The sequence below is a fragment of the Embiotoca jacksoni genome, unplaced genomic scaffold (genome assembly GCF_022577435.1).
Source record: "Embiotoca jacksoni isolate LCO1_2020_lvr unplaced genomic scaffold, fEmbJac1.0.p SCAF_4, whole genome shotgun sequence".
In the NCBI taxonomy this organism is placed as follows: Eukaryota; Metazoa; Chordata; class Actinopteri; family Embiotocidae; genus Embiotoca; species Embiotoca jacksoni.
Window position 1 is genome coordinate 7,260,872 of NW_027185392.1, and position 21,250 is coordinate 7,282,121.

The window sequence follows — 21,250 nt, forward strand, 5'->3', positions numbered from 1 at the left end:
GGTTGCTTTTGTTTATCATATAGGGGGAAAAAAAAACAGGAGCTAAAATAAAAAGCAGAAGGGAGTGCTTTAAATTTCAATCATTTGGGACGTGTCAACTAACACGCACATACTCACACATGTTGGATAACAGAGGAATGTGTGTATCATTCACTGAATACAGCATCACGCAACAGTTTCATGCTAAATAGCAGTTTAGACACATGGAGCTGCAATGTCTGGGTGGTATGATGAAACGCACACACACACACACACACGCTTCTACAGTTATGTTGAAATTTACAGGGTGCGATATATGTGCAATTTCCTTGCTAAGACTTTGACACTTCTTTGAAATGACCTGTTGTATTTTTTTATAATGAGGTTTCTCTGTGTAAATTATGGCTCGCCGACCCACCCAGACAGACTGCAGGGCAGAATGAACCCACCAGAACCACCTCTCAAAACAAGAACCTTGATAGACTTGTCAGACCGGTCTGATTTATTGCACATGATGATAGGGGAATATTTTCAGTGTTTCTGATAAAGTTAATGATTTTGCAAGTCTAAAGAGACAAAGGTTTTGGACAAATGTAAAAAAAAAAAGTTTGTTGTCAGAATGGGAGTTCAAGCTTCAAAGGTTTGATTTGTTACGTACAGTGTGCGGCATATTTTGGGTTGGACTTTTATATGTACGTGCTAAAAAGGCTAACGTGTAATATTTTTCGTGTAATAGCAACTTCAGTAGATATAAAATGTAATAAAAGTGTCTAAACGCTTAATTGCATATTGGTTTTGGTGTGGAGGTGGGCTGTGCCAGTTTTAAAAATATGCCAAAAACAAAAGGGAAACTTAGTAATATCATAAAATTGAAAGTGCATTCAAAGTGCAAAGAGTTCATTCCACAGAGGATAATGTGCCAGAGAAGTTATACAAAGAGGAGTTGAGCCACCAAGGACATGAAGCAGCTAGCAAGTTGGGTTCAATTACCTCAACACGCAGCAGCAGTGGACTGGACTATGTGCACCTCCTAGAGATTGGAGCCTGGACCAGAGCCTGGACCAGAGTCTGGACCAGAGCCTGGACCAGAGCCTTGACCAGAGTCTGGACCAGAGCCTGGACCAGAGCCTGGACCAGAGTCTGGACCAGAGCCTGGACCAGAGCCTGCGCCGCCTTCTGAGTGAGAAGAGGACGTATTCTCCTGATGTTGTGCAGCATCTATCTACAGGAACGTGTTGTTGTTGTGATGTTGGCAGTGAGGAAGAGTTGACTATCGAGTGTCACACCGAAGTTCCTAGCAGTTAGGGTTGGGGCTAACACAGCGTTGTCCAAGGTATTAGTCAGGTCGAGGGAGAGTCTTTCCCTGGAAAGAAGAGCAGTTCGGTCTTGTCGAGGTTCAGTTTCAGGTGGTGTGAGGACATCCACTGAGAGATGTCAGTCAGACAGGCAGAGATTCATGCTGCTACCTGTGTTTCAGATGTGGGAAAAGAGAGGATCAGTTGGGTGTCATCAGCATAGCTGTGGCAGGAAAAGCCATGCGAGTGAATGACAGAGCCGAGAGAGTTGGTGTACAGAGAGAAGAAGAGGGGACCCAGGACGGAGCCTTGAGGGACACCAGTAGTGAGAGGACAAGGTTCAGACACCGATCCTCTCCAAGTTAGAGGTCGTTGAGGTAGGATGAGAACAGGGAGAGAGCAGAGCCCGAGACACCAAGGTCCTGAAGGGAGGAAATAAGGATCTGGTGGTTCACTGTGTCAAATGCAGCAGAAAGGTCAAGAAGGATCAGGACAGAGAAGAGAGAGACTGCTCTAGCAGTGTGAAGCTGCTCAGAGACAGCTGTTTTTCACCTTCATAGACAGGTCAGATAAAAGGTTAGGCGTCATGAGCTTGTTTTGTTGAAGTTAAATGACGGCTGTTTGGCATTTGTTGATATTTCCACCAAAACAAACATTTATTCACATTAATATCTTAAAAGATTCAAAAACCAAGTTGAATGTTCGACTAAAAGAACACTGAGCAGTGCCACGGAGTCGTCTGAGGTCCAGTTAGATCAGGGGCAAACTTTACAGCCCTTATCACTGCGAACTATCCAGGTGTTACCGGTAAAGTAGCTCCTTATCAGGATTTAGTGCCGTGACAAAGCTTTATGAACTGTTACTGACAATGTTTGACTTTTTGTACTGCCCAGTGCATCACCATCTGTGCTCGTTGTGCTGCTTCAGGTCTTTAAACTGAGCATCACTGACGACTATAAACCACCTGAATTACTTAATATACGAGGTGATATTTGTGAGTGTGTAAATGTGCACATTTGCATACGTACCCATGCTGACATCGGGGCTCTTAGGTCCGTCACTTTGATCCGGCCTGAAATATTTCACAACTATGAGAGGGATTGCTTCTGTACGAAGATTCACGGTCCCCGGAGGAGGAATCCTCCCGACTTTGGTAACTTTCCTCTCTCTGTCCTTTTACATACAAATTACTGAACCTAAAGGTATTCTCACATAATGCATCAGTAGTTGTCTGTGCCTGTGTACATTAGTGCAAACAACAACTTCTCAAAACCTCCAGATGAAAAGTAATCAGAGCTTGACAACCTCCGACATCACAAAAACAATGCTCTCAAGATACTAATTAATAATTGATGTGTAATTACAACATTCTCAGCTTGAAAATACCTCTTACAGGCTCTAGCCGAGTGTGTTGAAGTCTGATATAAGCCTGTGGTGGAGCTGGCCGCAGGGCAGTGCTGAGGTGAAGTGCAGAAGGCTAAACAGATGCCAAGTCAAACAAAACTCACACACACACACCAGGGACAACCCCTGGCAGTCTGCTCGGCCTGGCACAAACACGCACAAACACGCACACCGTACACGATCGGTTTACACGCGGGGTAGGGAGCGCTCTAGACGGTGGGTGATCTGCTCCATCTCCGTTTACTCAACTAGAGAATTAAGAAAATCTGTCCACAGATGCTAATTCGGCGACCAGTCACCCGAGACACTATTGCCCTTTTTAATCTGTAACAGGAGGAGCTCTGACGCAGCAGGTGCACACACACACACACACACACACACACACACACACAATTTAGCTGTATCAACAGTGCATGGTAACTGAGAACACAGAAGAAACCAGGAGATCATCCCAGATGCTTGTGCTCTGCAGGGTGTTGCCCTGCATCCTAATCAGCCACATTAGCACTAGGTAGGTGTGTCTGGATGTCATGTAAAGAATTTAACTCTCTTTGTTGCCGTTTCATGGAAATGTCCATTCATCAGTGTTTGGTTTGGATTAAGACTTGAGCTGCATCTCTACAAGCACAAAAATCAGTGAAAGAGTTCACTGGAAGGATTAATTAGTGTGTTATTTTAGTAATGATGTGATTCTTTCATTGGTCCCTGAGGGAAAAAAAAGTATTTAGTTCCACACAGCAGGTCAAAGGTCATTTACAGAGCAGCATCTCTGGAGCGGAGTTCTGGCTAGCTGCTCACTTTACCAACATTTCCTGTCTACACTGCATTTAAAAAAAAGAAAAGAAGCAAAAACAGATAATAGTCTTAATCTTACAATGATTTAAAGGCACAACAAACTTAATGAACACACAATTTAATAACCTAATAACATGGAGGACATTAAAAAAAATTAACACTGAAAATACACACACACACACACACACACACGCGCGCGCGTAACAGCCTTCATCATCATCATCGTTATTATTTTTTTTATTAATGGAATCCTGATAAGACGCTCCGACCTGAAGCTGGTTGGTTAAAAGGTGTTTTCAGGGAACCTCAAACAGGTTTAGGAATACGAGTAGAAACCTATCTTCCTGGGAGCTCTGTGGAACTGTATACTCCTGTTACTTTGAGAAAAATCATAAAACAAAACAACAATCACCTGGGAAAAAACAAAACCTCCAGCAGAACAGCAAACATTTACATGTTAACTAACAAATAAAAGAAAGACGCTTTAAAAAAAAAAAAAAAAAAAAAAAATCTCTAGGTTCTTATTTTCCTAAATTCTCAGTTTTCTATGTTCAGTACTTTTTGCCTGAGTTTCTGCTGTTGGTGCGCTCTCTGTTCTTTACACTTACAGCACACGCATACTCGACAGAGTCACAACTTGCCCAAGCACGCTTCTTCTTTATCTCGAGGAGTTCCTAGAAACAAATATGTCTGTCTGTTAAATACTGTGTGCACTGTATTTCCATATGCTTGAAACCTTATATCAAGTCCATAGCCTTCAAAGTGACTGACATGTTTAGACAGGAGGTGCTACAATTTTCATGTTACGATCTAACAAGTCTGACACCACTTGACACGTGTAGGTTCAAACCGAATGCAGACAGACACAGACAGACAGACAGGCAGACAGGCAGACAGACAGACAGACACACACACACACACACACACACACACACACAAAGAAAACTGGCTGCAGATGTGCTGAAAGAATATGAAATGTATTTTAAAGCACAGAAAAAACATGAATATGTAATGATCAATAAAACAGAAAAACATGTGCAAAGAGAGTCGGGGGTAAAAGCAAAATATCTTTACAGTGTAAACCAACAGGTTTGTAGCAATCAATCAGTGACGTGCACAAGATCACAGACACACAGTAACATTTAAACATTCACATACAAACACACCAATCTGCAGCTCGGGTTGAAGGAATTCAGTGTGTTGAATACAGTAAATGATTTATAAATGACAGATTGTCTCAACAGCAGAGGAGTCTCATTTTGAGTTTCTGTTGCGATTTAAAGTAGCTGATTGTGAAAAGTCTGTACTTCCCCTCACCAGAAAGGGACAGCTGCTGTTTCAAATTTTCCCGTGTACACGGATGAATCGACGTGCATTCAGAGGTGAAAAAAACAGGATGTGAAATGGACTGGATTTATTGTGTTACTCTTCCTGCAAGCTACTCTAGTTAAATGAGCTTTTACAATGCACAGGGTCAGCAAAACAAAACCGTGGAAGACTAGAAACACGAAGGAAGAATCAAAAATAGTTCACCTCTGACCTCTGAATATGAGCACCGCTGTCGACGAGCTAACATCATTTAGTTTATGTCATAATCAACCTTTATAACAGACAAACAAAAAAAAAACAATTTGTCATGAAGTTTATTTCTTCACTCGTCCCCTCGTCTCACTTTCTTCTTACACTTCTCTTTATTTTTTCTTTGGGAACAACTTTGTATTTTTTAATTGATTTGTGTAACAGTGATCAATAACATGTTTCAGAATACTGTATAGTGAAGTCTTTGTTCTTCGAGCTTGTTGTATATTAATAAGTACTTTCTTTGGCTTGTTGCCTCCGACACAAACCCCCTGGAAAAACACACGAGCACTTTCTGAGATGCAAACACTTGAGGACAGGTGCAAACGTAACTGTTTTGGTTTTACAATCGAGGCCCAGTGGGACAGTGCTATCTTTAGGGAGTGTTAGTCAAATCACATGTTTATTTATATTTGTTAGAGTGAAGGAAGAGGGTGCTTGATTTTATTCTTCTCTCTTGTAACCTCAACCCCATTTTTTCTTTACTTCCACTGGTCCCTCTGTACAACTCCCTCTGCCTTTCCCCTTTATTAAAACATTCCGGATGTTGAGTGGCCGAGTTAGGGAGTCATCTTAAAGAACCTCTCGTCCTTCGGCCTTTCGGACAACATTACCATTTGGGAAATTATATGATGCTGTTACGAACCCTTTGGAGGAACCAGCAGGTGGGGCGGAGAGTCCACAGTCCTGTTATCCAGCCCCTCTCTGCCCTACAGCTCTGACACTGATGTGACTGTGTTTCTTTCAGTGGGTGGGAGGAGTGTGTGTCCATCGAGGTGTATGCCAAGGCTGGTGAGGAGGTCCTGGAGGTGTGTGACAGTGCTCCCCAGCTGCTGCTTCTCCTCCTCCAGTGCAGAAACCTGCTCCTTCAGCCGACCCTCCGACTGAACCAAAGCCTCCACCCGACTCTCCAGGCTGTGGACACAAGCGTGGGACACCTGGGAGGGAGCGGTGAGATGGTTTAAATAAGCAAAGTACAAGAAAAGGTCAATTCTCTTTATTCGTGTGTGTGTGTGTGTGTGTGTGTGTGTATGTGTGTGTGTACCTGCAGCTCCTCAAGCAGGTCGAGGTTCTGCTGTCGCAGGCTCTGATTGGTCCTCTCTAGCTGTGCTGCTCGCTGGTGCTGGTTGAGGGTTGGGGGCGTATCCAGCATCTCATCCTGCAACACGTGGTACTCAACCTCGTAGGCCTGCAGCTGCTTGGATACATCCATCTCACAAACCTAGTGAGCACACACTGCGTTTAAAAGGAGATCTGATATGCTTTAAACAACATTTGGTGGAAACACCTTTGGGATGTTTCATAGTGCCGTACTAATGTAAAAGTATGTGAATGTGTGGAAGATATAAAATGAATGTGGATGGGTTAAATTGACAGGTTGGGATATTTGTAGCTTTAAGTGGTTACTAAGTTGCTATTCCTAAGTTTTTGACTGGCTGATTAGATGATTAGACTGACGCTTGTATACATTTTTTTGGTTAATAACAGAATTATTGTTTTCTATACATATATACACAAAATAAAAATGTTAGACCTTTCTGCTTGTGTGTAACACTTAAGTAGCAGTACTGTAGTTTGGCAACCATTCCTGTCGGTTTTGATCAAATTGTTCTCACCAGAGAAATTACTGAGGCAGCAAACACATGGTCAGACAATGAGACAGGCTGTAAACAAGCCAACAGTTCAGCCACATTCAAAAACCAACAGGTTTCTGAGCCGTTGGCAGGGAGGCAGTGATCAGCCAAACCACGCTGATATCTTTAAAAAACGGCTACACTAAAAATGACAATAAAAAGCTGTTTTGTATTATGACACTCAGGTTTTTTTTTGTTCGTATTTAAAGTGGCACATTCAAAAAAACACTTTACATTTTGTTCAAAAAAACTATTTAATTTGGTTTAGTAAGGGCAGTTCTGTCTGTTTTTAGGAACTTTACATCAACATTATTGATGATGTCATTTTGTTGTGAACCTGCAACAACATTCCCTTATGACTGGTAGGAATTAAGCATGAAACTGGAATTTCCCATAAAATGTCTCCACTTCTTGTCACAAATGACGCAGGTTGAGTAGATTGCTGTTGACCTGTTAACTAAAAATTTCAGGAAACAGTGGAGACCTTTGTTGCACTCCAGGCTCCACAGATCTAAAGGTACACTCACTGCTTTTTTTGTGGTGAAACTGTGAGTCACAGCACAGCTAACATGTAAACAACCTGATGTGGAAAAATGGAACAGGAGGGAAAGAACAAGCAGACCAGATGAACCATACCTTTAAAAGTATGGCGTGCCTTGATAAGATATCTCTTCATATATCTGATTCATCTCAAAGTTCACATCTCAGGACAACCGACAACCTTCATTACTGTACACCCTGAGTGACATCTGTCTGGACTTCCGTATAAATGAGAAAGACTCTTGCAGAGTATTTTACACAAGGACGCCTGATCATAACTGCGGTTCTGAGTTATTAGAGTCGTTCATTCTGTAAGCCTGCTGTTGTTGACATGCAGTAGTTTTCCAAACCCTGACTCATAAAATAAAGGTTAAATGACTTCCCTCACACCCACGAGCTGCTTTCATCACAGTTGTTAAGGATAGGGTGTGTCTCACAATGATAGCCTCTGTCACTCAAGCGACATGGCAATTTTTATTTTCCTGTTTTGTCATTATTCAAAGTAATTATATTGTCTCTTTTTAACTGCCACATGTTGCATAATCAGATCTGATGTAGAAATATCTGTTTAGTGAACCGAAGGACGTTTAATAGTCTTAATATACTCTTGAGTACAAATAACCACAACACCTCAAGTATTTACAATGAGATACAACACAGATCAACCTACAAGTGGTTATATGGCCACTGATCTGATACCTGTTGCTTCAATACTATCTGTATTCCTTAAATCTACCTTTACTGCTGTTCTGAGTAATGTTTGTCTACTACTGCAGTATGCAGCTGTTTGAGGAAATGATGTGGCCAAAAATGAAAGTCAACCTTTTTGAAGGATTTATGTTTTCAGTATAAATAGATGGGTCTGTGTACCACAGAAAGGTTGGAGGACAGATTAACTCATTCGTTTTGATCTTTTCATGGGATTTGTTGACAAAATGAAAAAAATAGAACTATCCTTTTATAATCAATAGATTATCAAAAAAATTTCCCATAAGAATCGAATTAATATGCTGAAATGTAATTTAAAACTTAATGATAATATTACAGTAAATGACATCATGTGTATAAATATAATCACAGATAGATGAGTCATTTTTTATTGTATTCCCATCAGGCAATAAAAGAGGTAGTCTCACATTACTAACCACCATCTGTTTTTCTAACCTGGTTGATGGTTTTCTCCATCTGCACCAGGCCCAGGTTGGGCAGCGTGGTCTTGATGAAGTCCACTATGGACTCCAGGCTGTCATGCTGCAGGATCAGAGGCTTGTGGCTCCCCAGCAGGCTCATGGCCACCTTGAAGATGACCTCTGATCCCTGAAGGAACAACATATCTGACAGAGTACAGTGTAACAGGTTACTGAAGAAGAAAGATAAATAAAGGTGTATATAATAAAGGGATAGAGGTTAGAAAAGGCTTTGATGTAACAGCTTTTTAAAAGTGTGCAATGATAATGACACGCAAGGCTTAATGTAATCACAGGTGAATGCCAGGCTATTTTACAGGAAGAATGACCTGACGTCAATTCAAACCATTATACAAACACAAATATAGGTCAAGGGGGAATCTGGAAAGTTGGAGTAGGTGTGTGTATTTGGGTGTGTGCTTTGAATACATCAGGGTGTGGTGAGGGTTTGGCAGGATGGCATGAGGTCATACACAAGATTAAGGAATGGGACTTGACAGTGCAAACATGATGCCCTGTAAGTGCAACTCAAGGACACGTAAAGTGTTACGCTCAGATGACCACTAGGAGCCAGTGAGTCTGGTTCAGTGACTGAGCACCATGTAAGAAATGAGCTATGAAAACAACGGTAATAAAAGAATGAGGGTGAGAAAAGCAACGACCTGAAGAAAAACATCAAATGTGGGTGTGATGTTCTTGATATGAATCATAAAAGGTCACAGTAGTGGAAAAGAACAGCCTGTAACTGACTAACAAAGATGATCTCAAATATGTTTGCATGTACATGATTCACCATTTGGGGACTTTATCCCAAAGAAACTTGGGTTTAAGTTTGAATTAAGGTTTTGATTATTATAATAAATCTGCTGTAGTTCATTCAACGTAAAGTGCCAATCCCATTTTCTTCACCCAAATGCCAAACTTCGTAGATTCCTTAAAATTAGATTACCTTCAGTCATACATTCCTAAATTTCATTTTGCTCCACCACTTCTCTCGCCCCCTTCCATCACTCTGGTTTCAAGATCTAATAAGAAAAGTCAACTGGGAAGTGGAGATAAACTAAACATTTCTGTGAACACCCCATCATGCTGTTTCTATCCTGCTTTAAAACTGTTGGGCTTCTCTTGGGAAGAGGAAACATTGTTGGCCAAGTAAAGTAACCGTGTTCTGTGAGTGCAGAAATATAGAGGTCAGCTTACCGAAGACTCTGGCCACAAAGCCAAGCGGGAAGTGCGAGGCGAAGATGGTGAGGAACCAGGGCGTGGCGTATAAGCTGGGCCCAATCTCCTGCTGCTCTAGGTGGATGTACAGATCCCTGTGGTAGTCATGGAGCAGCCGCGACAACTGGTACATCTGAATCTGACATAAACAACGCACCACAGATCTTTTTAACTGGTGTGATATGACGCTATATGTTGTGCTGTGAACCTGAATATGTTGTACATTAAAGTGTTGTGGCATTGTAACAGTATTGTGGCATAATGTGCTCCTCCTAAAAATGTAAAGGAGATGTATGTGGGATTTAGTGGCCTCTAATGGTGAGGTTGCAGATGACAATCAACTTAGTACCACTGACCAGCCCCTTCAAAACAAGCAAGAAAAACATCAAAGGCCATCTTCAGAGCCAGTGTTTGGTTTGTCCTTTCTGGGCCACTGTAGAAGCATGCTGGTTCAACATGGCGCAGTCCATGGAGTAGATAGTACAGGCAGATTTGGGTGATTATACACTAATAAAAACATTTTTATGATTATTATATTCTACGTCTGTCAATAGCGCCATCTAAATCATACATGCCGAACCTTTATCTACAACGTAACATGTTAGAGCTACACCTGCTACATGGAGAAGGCTAAAACTGCGGTCAGAGTTTGGAAAGTTTCTGATGCTGGTGAAGGTTAAGAGTGAAGACAAGATCACACAAAATGAATAAAAGCTCAACGGTGTGAACACTGTGGCTGCAGCAGTCTCCTTTTCAGTTAAGAAACTTCCTATCATTGCCACTTGATCACAAAGCAAAACAAAATGTAAACACAAACAATACCCGAGGGGTTTTAGTATTCAAGCAGGATACAACTTGTGTTGCTGTAGTTCTACCAAAAGGTGAAACGCTAAATTAGAAGTTAAAACCTATGCTGTAGGTGTTTGTGGCAGGAGTATTATTGACCTTTTGAGTCAAGTATTAATTTAACTAAATTCCGATGCAAACCAAGCATCAGTAATCGCATCTCAACCTCACCGATGGTGCAGCTCTGTTTAATTTACTGTTTGTTGAAACATGAAAATGAAAGTTGATCACTGTAATTGCCATTCTGAAAACAAAAAAGAGGATGGGATGCATCGGATGTCATTGCGTGAGAAGAATAAATTGGTTCGATGTGATTTAAGAATGACAAATATGAGAAAAAGATAAATAATCTAGATGAATGTTATTTAAGAGATACTGTGTGTGTGTGTGTGTGTGTGTGTGTGTGTGTATTTTACCTGCAGGATGATCATGTCAGGCCTGTACTGCTTGCGGAGCCCCAAATCGTACATTAGAAATTTGAGCATGTAGAAGGCGTCTTCTTCCTCCATGTGTAAAAGCAGCACTCCAGCAATGAAGGACAGGCCCTGGCAGTAACCCACCTACAATAAGAAACAACAAACTTGATGTCTACAACGCCAGGAAGGGGGGTGTGGGGGAGGGGAGAATTCTTCAGCCTAAAAGACAGTTTATTCTATTGAGTGATGGGGAGAAGGACTGAAATAAAGCAATATAGATTTTAATGATACCTCAGGGTCAAGCAGTGAGTAGGCTTTCAGTATATTATACAGAGACAGCTGTCCTGCCCCCAGCTGGGCATGGAAATATGGATGGGTGGGAAAAGTGCGACCTGGAACAGAAGAAAAGAGCAACAAATTGTCCATCTGCTGCAAACTATCAGCACTGTTTACATCGTTTGAGATCAAACTGATATCTGGAAAACAAAAACAAAACGTTTCTGGATGTGATTTAGTCAATTTTGTCTGATACCCTCTTGAAGACCCACAAGAGACCGGAGCCCCCGGGTTTGTAAAAGTGTTTGAATGAAGCATATTCGCTGCTGAACTTCACCTTAGGATGCAAGATTTCACATTTTGCTGCTGATGTTAAAAAGGAGCTCGGTGCACCAGCATGTGCCAACTCATTCCAGGCCCACCTGCTTACAAACACACACACATGAATGCGGCTTTATGCAAAGACCGCATATCTTGCTCCAGAAGCTTTAACATGTAGCGGTGGGCTGGACATGCACTTCTCAAAAAATGACAAGATAATAAGGACTGGGATTTGTAGAACAACATTCTTAACACTGACAGACTGGTAATTGGTAGGTGTGCGTGTGTGTGTGTGTGTGTGTGTGTGTGTGTGTGTGTGTGTGTGTGTGTGTGTGTGTGTGTGTGTGTGTGTCTTTGTGTTCTCCTGGGAGAGCGCGACGTTAAGTAAAGTCAATTCTAAACTTTAAACAAACTTTTGTATACTCTAGCAGCGTAGCTCTCTGCGGCTTCCATACCGTAAATATAGTGTGTATGTATCATGCTGTAGGTAACACCTTTATATCAGGGCATGCCAGCAAACTGTCGCTGTGTTTGCTGTTAGCGCCGTCCCTGCCCTATTTCATGTGGAGTGAATAACATGGTAGGCAGATGAAAGACAGCGAGTGCTACAGGGATGGCAGTGTGGGTGGATGTGTCTATGTGGGTGTTATATGGGTGGGGTGTAGGTAGTGAGTGTGTGTGTGTGTGTGTGTGTGTTTGTGTGTGGGGGGGGGGGGGTTTGGGCGATAAGTGTTGGGAACATTTAAGGGTGAAAGTGTTAAAAGGTCAGAGAAATATAATACACATGGTTTCTACTTTTGAATATCACATAGAAGGCAGTTTGATTCACTCACATTTCACTTGTCAAAGAATGACAGAGACTCAGCGGGGACAATAAGGTCTAGAAATATTCATTAAGTACACATATTTATTGACATTTATATCAATTTTAGTCAGTACCTCACAGTTGTATATAGTAAAAAACATTATGTGATGTGGACCCAAATGGATGGATGGATAACTACGGAAGTTGTCCAATATGAGACAATGAGCTCCCCGTCTCCCTTAACTAGCAGGAGTGACTATGCTTGCTACATTCAAGATGTCTCTAGACCTGCAGATACCGTGTGTGTAGAATCTAACATGTTGTCATATCTGTGTGTGTGTGTGTGAGGGTTACCCAGGTCGATGAGGATGGCGTGTTGCTGCGAGGTGAGTTGTTTCAGCAGCTCTTTGTATGGCGTGTGATTGGAAGGGGGTCTGGAGGGGACGGTCTGCCTGAGCAGGTACTGTTCAGAGAGAAACTTCCAGATCTCACCTCGATGCTGCCTCGGAACACCTGCCGGAGGTGACAGAGATGAAGGATGAGGAGGAGGAGGAGGAGGAGGAGGAGGGTGGGGTCATGAAAAGGTGGTACGACATGTTACCGTGCCAAACGAGCGGTGCAGACCAGGTCCAAACTGAGTTCCTGACTATTTTGGAAGAATGTAAAATGCAAATTCAGGAGAGGATCTGACATCAGGACTTTAAAATGTGGTAAATCTACGTATGTCTGTAAAAATACCTCACACAAGCCCCATAAATTAAGTCTACCGAGTGCCAGATAAGGAGTGATGTTTTTGCCTGAAGACAAAATTTCAAAATTCTGAGATTGTTTCTCAACCTTGGGGACGCCTTGGTAAATATTCTAAATGCAATAGCGAAGTAAGTGGATTTTGTACTTTGGATATTAACCACAAATATGTTTCTGTACTTGAAGGAGTCTGTATTTTGAACTGTTCATAATTTTACTCCCTCTGACTGATGACTTGTGCATCACACAATTACTGACCTTGTGCATGAGCAGGGATCATTTTTTTATGAGATCAAACTAGATGCAACTTTTACCAATAAACTGAACAAGAGTTTCTAAGCTTTATTTGTCCTGGCATGGTGGCATTCTCATCTGAAGCTGCCCGGTACAACCACGGTTTGATCTGTTGGCCCCCGAGGAGCCTTTTGACTTCCGGGGAAAATATGTCTTTTCACTCTCTGGTACTGATTCATGAGACATTCAATACCAGTTTCAGCCTGTGCAACAAATACAAAGCTCTATAAAAAAAACAAAAAAACTACGAATTGTTCAACTAGTTGAATCTTGGCTATGAGCAGCAACTTCCTGGAGTTTTCACTGGTTGCCTAGCAACCGCTGTAACCGAGTAAATATGCAAATTGTTGTTTTTAGGCTTTGGTCCTTTATGTTTTAAACCAAAGGGATACAACGTGTTAATGACTGAACATTAGAGAGGCTAGTAGGTTAGGTAGTTACTTTAGGTTAGGTAGGTTGATATCATTACCATTAGTGGTCGAGCCAGGTTGTTTAGCCCCCGTTTTAAGTCTTTGTCCTACGCTAAGCTAATCAGCTGCTGGATGACTGCAGTTTGGTGCCTTGTATTAAACAGACAGACATGACAGAATTTGAGATACTCTCTTCTAGCTCTCCATCAGAAAACAAACACACGTTTACCAAAATCTAAAACTTGTCCTTAAAGGGTCTTGCTCAAGGATGCATCAGTCGTTGCAATGAAAGAGGGAAAATGTCAAATTTACTTCTAACTTCCTATCAGCTGGATAATCTAGCTCATAAATCTACTTCACTAACACTACTTTTTGTGATATAGTGACCTTACTGTGTGTAACTGTGTGTTTTGGACTTTAGATCCGTTTTGTTCAAGGCCAAACGCAAAGCAGATAACCTCTGTGTCCTCTGTGTAGAACATGCTGATACTAGAAAATGGACACAACAGAAAGCCCTGACGATGAGAGACAGACACTGAGGTTAAAAATGCTCAAGGGAAATACACGCCAATTTCACTGTGACCACAAACACTGGAGAAAAAAAAAACACTTGATGGAATTTATGCTCTTTCCTTTTGGTATATTTTGAAAAAGAGCCCAGGCTGAGGCTGAAGATAAGAAGAAAAGTTACAATGGAGCTTTATGCATTAAGCTTTGGCCAATATTTACAAATACCTGCTGATTTTTAAAAGAATAAATACTGATATATGTATTTGTGGAGCCAAATATGTACCTTGTGCAACTGCAGCATGTATGGTCTCAGTGTCAAATTTGACTTTTGCTCTCCCAGGGGTTCCCAGCATTTTCTCCCAAACCAGAGTCACGTCCTTCAGACACGGAGTGATTTCCTCGTAGTCCAACTTCAGACGCTTGTTCTGCAGATCGCTCTCCGAAGCTATAAATATAAATACATAGAATATATATATTACAACAAAGTAACACCTCCAGCGTCATTTAAGATCACCTGTCCAGATGGCAGCGAGCTGTTCTCTTCACAAAGCAGCAAGCCATGTACATTTTACCTTTTGGTTTTGTATTGCACTGACAACATTAAGCTCACATTGGACTCATGCATTTTCAGACATTACTTATACTGACTTCCACGCACTCTTTGTTGTGGCAACCTAGTGGTCTAAACAATAAAACAGTAGAGAGCAGAAAATGCAGCAGCAATTGCAGCAAGAGGTTCATACAGTCTGAGACTGGTTAAAGAAAAGCAAAACAGTGACGTTACTAAGAAATCCATCCATTATCTATACCCGCTTTATGCTGAAGGCGGGCTACACCCTGGACAGATCAAACCCATGGTGTGCTTGGACTTGACCGGGACTGGTGACTGACAACAGCCAAATTATCACCAATCACCAATTATCTTGGATGACTGTGGGAGGAAACTGGATCACATGCTTGCACAGGGAGAGTGTGCAAACACCACACAGCTGAGGTTTGAACCCAGAACTTTCTTGCTCCAGAGTGAAAATGTTACCCAATGCACCATTGTGTGACCATCCACAGTATAATAAAGTGTGCAATGTAAAACACCAGTTTTTAGTAGATCCAATAATACTGTAACATGGAAGTTTGTTTATGTCTAACAAGCAGATAATTGCTTTTGGATGTCTGCGTTCTATTGATAATTACGTACACTAAGTCTCCAATTATCTATATTTGGGGACTTTCTATAATTATAACACCCCCTAATATGTTTTTTTTTATATACATATATAATCAGATGCATGAGGGATCCCTTGCCCTGTAATTTCAGATTAATGCAGTTTACAAACCAAACAGAAACACAAAAACTGTGAATTCCGTTGCAACATGTTGACACCAGTGATCAAAGAAGGTGAGAGCACACCCAGCCCCCTTCATCTGTTCCTCTCTCGTTTTGACAACACCCTTCCTCTCTCCCTGCCCTAATCTCTTAACCCACAACCCATCTCTTCTTTTTCTCTTTCTCTCTTCTGCTAACACTCTCCCCTCTCCTTCCCTCCCCTTGTGGACGCCTCCACCCTTTTCCTCTCGTGTGTGGTGTCCACCCAGTGACCAGCTGCGACTTGGCTGTGAACAGGAGAGTGATATCATCACTACAAGGCAGGACAAAGACAGCAGGCCACTTCCCGTTCTAACCAGCACTGATAACTTCCAGGAAACAAGGGAAAGTAGGTGTACGGCCAAAAGGGGGGAATTAAGGAGAATTCATGTTTATGCATTAGTTATATTTAGCAAAGAGTAAGCTGGAGTAATTACAATAACACCACGGCTTTAATAAGAAAATATGTTAATACAGTGGTGCGTTGCATAGAACTCACAGAACAAACACATCTCAAAACAACACGAGATAAACTGAGAGCATCTTCAGAGGTGGAAATACTGTTTGTGAAATGCTGCGTATTATGGCCTCAGCAACAGAAAACAGAAAAGTAGCGGGAGTGACCTGGAAGGCGTAGTCTGAATAATAAAGGAAAAAAACTTGGACGGAGCAGATGGCTGACACACCCAGAGTAAGAATAGATGTTGTCGGTGAGGCTGTGGCTGCGCTGTCTGTCTTATCATCTGTCAGGAGCAAGCAGAGTCTAGTCTATCAAGACTCGTTTAATGGCAGCAGCACAGCTAGTTTCTCCACTCTCAGATCTGTCCTCCACTCTGTTTTTCTCTCTGCTGCCAGAAGACTCCGCCCGTGATAACACACTACAGGATAGGATACCCCACCTTGAAGCTTACAAAGATAAAGACACATGCACGCACACACACACACACACACACCCCCACCCACCCACACACACACACACGCCGGGCAGCAGTTTGAGAGATAAACAGATCGAATGGAAGACAGGGAGATGAACTCCACCCAGAGAAATAACGGACAGAAAGGTGGAGCACACCCTGTGGGGGGAATAAAACACAATTAACCCAAGACGCCTAAGAAACCCGCCTCTTACTGGAGATTCTTATATTGGTGTGTGCGCGTGTTTCATACGACCGAAGCGAGTGCATGTGAACGAGACAGAAGTGGCTGACCCGACTTGATTTTCTAACATTAATATTGACCCACATTCTCTCCATCCACACACCGCTGTGGGGGCAATTATCTCTGTCTGTGTGATGGATGAAGTGTTGGGAGTGAACTAATGGTTTGTATATAATCCAGGTAGTTAAGGATATGTTGCATTGCTAGGCGTATGCAGGTACAAGCCAAATGGGTCAGGAAAGAGGTGTTGCACTTGGCACGCCCTCAGGTACGAGTGCCAGCGCACACGCGCGCACACACACACACACACACACACCCCCCACCCACCCACACATCATATAACCTGTTAATTTGTGTTGCCCCAAATCTTTATAGAAAGAAAAGCAGATGTGCACTGTGGGAAGGGAAGTTGCCAGAGATGTCTTGGTGAAAGACTTGTTTGTCTTGCTGCTGCGCTCCAAGAGAAACCAACTCATCATGTAACTCAACGGCATTAATAAATGATTGATAACACTTCAGACTGAAACGATGCCACCTGCTTGACATTACGTAGACTGAAAACAAAATCAATCCAACTTAAGAAAGTCCTGGCAATATATCATAGTTCACTAATATTATAGTTGAGGACTTTATTATGTCCCTTGAAATAAACTGTTATCATTTTGTGCTATGTAAATAAATTGAATATAATTAATATCAGTAATAGTGGCCAATGCAGTACTTTTCCATAAACATTTATCATTTTAACTATATGAATAACTGAAGTACTATTGTTTGCATTTCAATTTTATGTATTTAGCTATCATTGTGTTCAGACACAAGGCACACATTAAAGCTTTTACTTCACTTTGATAGAACACATTGGCTGTTGCAGGTTGTTATGACATAGTCAGCACAACACAACCCTGCAATATTCATGTTAATGCTGAATGTAATTTATACTATATTGCTCGTTGTCATGAAGCTTATTTTCACGTCCCGTTTTAGTGTTTTTTGCAGATGTGCGAACAAACATGAAAACAGCTTTTGTTTGTGAACACACGATTAAATCACGAAAAAAAATCTGAGCCAGCTCCTGGTGTGTACGCGTGTTTTGATCCCTTAATTCATGCAGCACACCTTGCAGTTTCTGGTTTTCCATCTCCATCCTCTGCAGCAGGATCTGCTGCAGTATGGCCTTCCTCCAGAGCTCCCTCAGCTCCTCTTTGCTCCTCTTTGTCCTCTCCTCAGCCATGACTTTCATTGATGAGTCCCCATTTCCTCCACCCATCACCTGGCCCACGCACATACAAACCCCCTCTAGACAAGGATCCCCCCGCTCTGAAAGACATATCAGAATATTACATTAAGTTAGATCAGATTATGCTACATCAGGTGTTCTTTGCAGTAAAAAAAAACAAAACAATTATACACAAAATTATTTTATATTTTTAATATAATTCAGGGCAATAATCATATATCTTTAAAACTCCTTTTGTTTGCCAAAAAGTAAAAAATAAACAGGTTAGTTCAATTTACAATGAAACACAATTTTAATTCTCACATTTATAAATCTGTAACCACCATATATGTGTATATCCACTTGACTAAGTATGTTTTAAAATGGTTTGTCAATTAGCTAAACATTTTTTTTATATTAATTAACAGATTCATTGATGTATCAGTATGTTTCCGCTAGATTGAAACCCTCAGTTTTATTTTTACATGGCATGAATCCTGATTATTTTTCCATTTCAACTGTAAAAAAGGAAAGACTGAGGGTTACGGGGATGTAAGGAACTCTGATTAATCAAGTGTGACGCCATTTCATTTGCATTTGATTAACACTTTACTTGTGATCATTGGTACGGACGGAAAAAAAAGAGTGGTTTCAAACTGAAAAGAGGCTACCTGACCTCCTTCATCTCTCAGTTAAAGTCACAGACACTCGTGTAAAATATAAAGTGAGTGCTGAATACAGATATATTTGACACAGTTGGGTGCAACACACACACACACACACACACACACACACACACACAGAGAGTAAAAAAAAGTGTTTGTGTGACTCCACCCCAAAGTACAGGGTGGATCCCAAACCTCAAAATACCCGGTGTTGTTTCGAGGAGGGACATACCAACTATCCAGATAGCACTCGCTTCTCTTTCAGTTCGTAGGAAAATGATTGATTTAGTTTGATCACCTGCACACAAACACACACACTCCTGATATAAGCGGCAATCCAAAAGTTAAGACACTTCTGTTATGCTGGTGAGGTGCAACGAGCAGAGAGAAGCTCTAACCTTTGTGAGTAAATATTCCAACATTTGTTGCTTGATCAACATTAACACCTGAGTTACACTTGGTTTTGTGACCACTAATCCTGCGCATCTGCGATTTCCCCCATAGACTTGAGCAGAGCGCACATCACATTTTGTGTCAAACTCTGTAAATCGGCAACGGAGACCTTTACAATGATTCAGAGAATCTACAGTAACGAAGCAATTAGCTGGGCGAGGTGTTTCTGAGAGATATTTGTGTTTAAAGAGGGGAAGAATGTCACTGTCCAAAACTTAGAAAGCCTCGTCAGGTTAGAAGCCAGGTGGGTTTTCTTTGTCACTCGCAGCATTGAATTCTTCCCTACAATCACACCATCAAGACCGAGTTCCACTGTGATGTTCTGACACGTCTGAGGGAAAACATTCGGTGCCGGCAGCCTGAACTGTGGCTCAATGGCACTTGGGTTCTCCAACACAACAACACGCCTGCACAAAGCGTGGTAAAAAATGTACAAGTTCCACGTCAGCGACAACACAATCGTCACTCTCCAGTACCTCAACTCACACAATTTGTCTCCCTGCGACTTTCTGTTCCCTAAACATTGCACGCACGCACACACACACACACGCACACACACACGCACACAAACACATAATGACAATGATGTTATCTGAGCCTTTGTGTCTGTCCGAGAGTTTCCAAGAGAAGCTAAAACCAGCCGAGTCACTATATTAACTTTATGGCACTTAAGGAGAAGTGAACCAGACTCATGAGTGACGCAAAAACAACACGCACACACAAAGACATTGAACTCTCTGAAGAGAGTCATGTATTTGTTAGGCAAACAGTTACTACACTGTTACAACAGAACACTGGCAGGGACTGAGCTTTTAGGTGTGAAAATTGCAAACACACATATTCAGAGCACACAACCACACACCAATATCCTATAGTCCTTGAGGGGACTCTCCATTGACAGATATTCTTTCCCAAGCCCCTTACCCTACCTTAACCTCTACAGGTACAATGCTGCACATATCGTAACGCAAAAAACATCTCTCACACGCACCTACGCACACGCACTTCAGCACAAAGTGGCATGATCTACTCCCTGAGCAAACGACGTGGCCAGAACCAGGTCGTGTTACAAACACACACTCACAACAAGCAAAGTGGGTCAACAAGGCTGGCGCTTTCCTCTGGCGCTGTCTGTGTGTGGACAGTCAACATGACCCTGAGAGACCATCGCCGCCCCCTGGCGCGCGCGCACGCACACACACACACACACACACACACACACACACACACACACACACACAACACCAGACACACCCATGACTTCATGCGTGTAAGCTCACACATTAGTACACACCCAACTTAACCCAACACAGTGCAGCATTCTGCCAGCACCGAGCCCATCACGGTTCTTCTTTAACATTTCATCAATGCTGGGAACAGGTTTTCTACCTGCTGTTTACCTGATTTATTTAAAAAGGGAAACTTAAAGCACAAAGACAGGCCTAAACCTCATTAATCCCTCATGAACAGCACAAATTAGTGGGAAAGTTGATAAAAGGGTCACATTAGTCCCACAATCCACAGTGTATTTATGAAATACAATATCCACCGCTCAGAAGAATTCACAGGGTGTGTACAGGAGTTAACAAAATAATGAGAACATTTTGTGATGTAATGTGACATTGCTCCAGTAAAGAATACCACCTTTGTGATTGTTAAGATGTTGTTGACGCTCTATTAGGGAGGTGTTTCTTTACTTGTATGCAAATCTTTGTAGATGAAACGTGCTGTTAAAGTCACTGTGTGTAATGATTGTGAAATCATAAACTTTGGCATCCCCCAGTGTTAAGATCACAAAAAGACACGGTGTAAAACAATATTGCTTGGCTTTCTACACATACAATAGCAGCTCATTTGACAAATGTCTTGTTATTATGTCTCTCCCTGAGTTTGGAGGGACTTGTGGCTGGCCGAAGTTGTACGTTTTTTTTTTTTCTTATGCCGTTACTTCCTTCAGTGTATCATAACACTCATCCTCTATTTTTGGCGTGTTGTGTGACAACAGGTGGATCCACCACAAAAATGCTCCATTGTTTACGTGTCACTATCGATGCCAGTTTACACCTCAGGAAGTCAGATTTCCTTCTTTTTTTTTTTTTTTTTTAAAGACTTTTCAATCTGTCCCCAAAACTAC

General features: G+C 41.8%; 1 protein-coding gene across 4 annotated transcripts in view; it reads right to left on the minus strand.

Moving 5' to 3' along the window:
• Positions 1 to 4,431: 4,431 nt before the first annotated feature.
• The window catches only part of tbc1d1 (TBC1 (tre-2/USP6, BUB2, cdc16) domain family, member 1), a 44,729-nt gene continuing 27,910 nt past the window's right edge, over positions 4,432 to 21,250 (minus strand). For all 4 annotated transcript variants that reach the window (XM_069167229.1, XM_069167228.1, XM_069167230.1 and 1 more), the window contains 9 exons: positions 17,899 to 18,099; positions 14,542 to 14,703; positions 12,652 to 12,810; positions 11,187 to 11,287; positions 10,896 to 11,039; positions 9,613 to 9,772; positions 8,390 to 8,559; positions 6,097 to 6,273; positions 4,432 to 5,989 (listed from right to left, as the gene is read on the minus strand). In XM_069167229.1, coding sequence (XP_069023330.1) covers positions 5,762 to 5,989; positions 6,097 to 6,273; positions 8,390 to 8,559; positions 9,613 to 9,772; positions 10,896 to 11,039; positions 11,187 to 11,287; positions 12,652 to 12,810; positions 14,542 to 14,703; positions 17,899 to 18,099 — 1,502 coding nt within the window. In that variant the 3' untranslated portion in view covers positions 4,432 to 5,761. The remainder of the gene's footprint in view (positions 5,990 to 6,096; positions 6,274 to 8,389; positions 8,560 to 9,612; positions 9,773 to 10,895; positions 11,040 to 11,186; positions 11,288 to 12,651; positions 12,811 to 14,541; positions 14,704 to 17,898; positions 18,100 to 21,250) is intronic.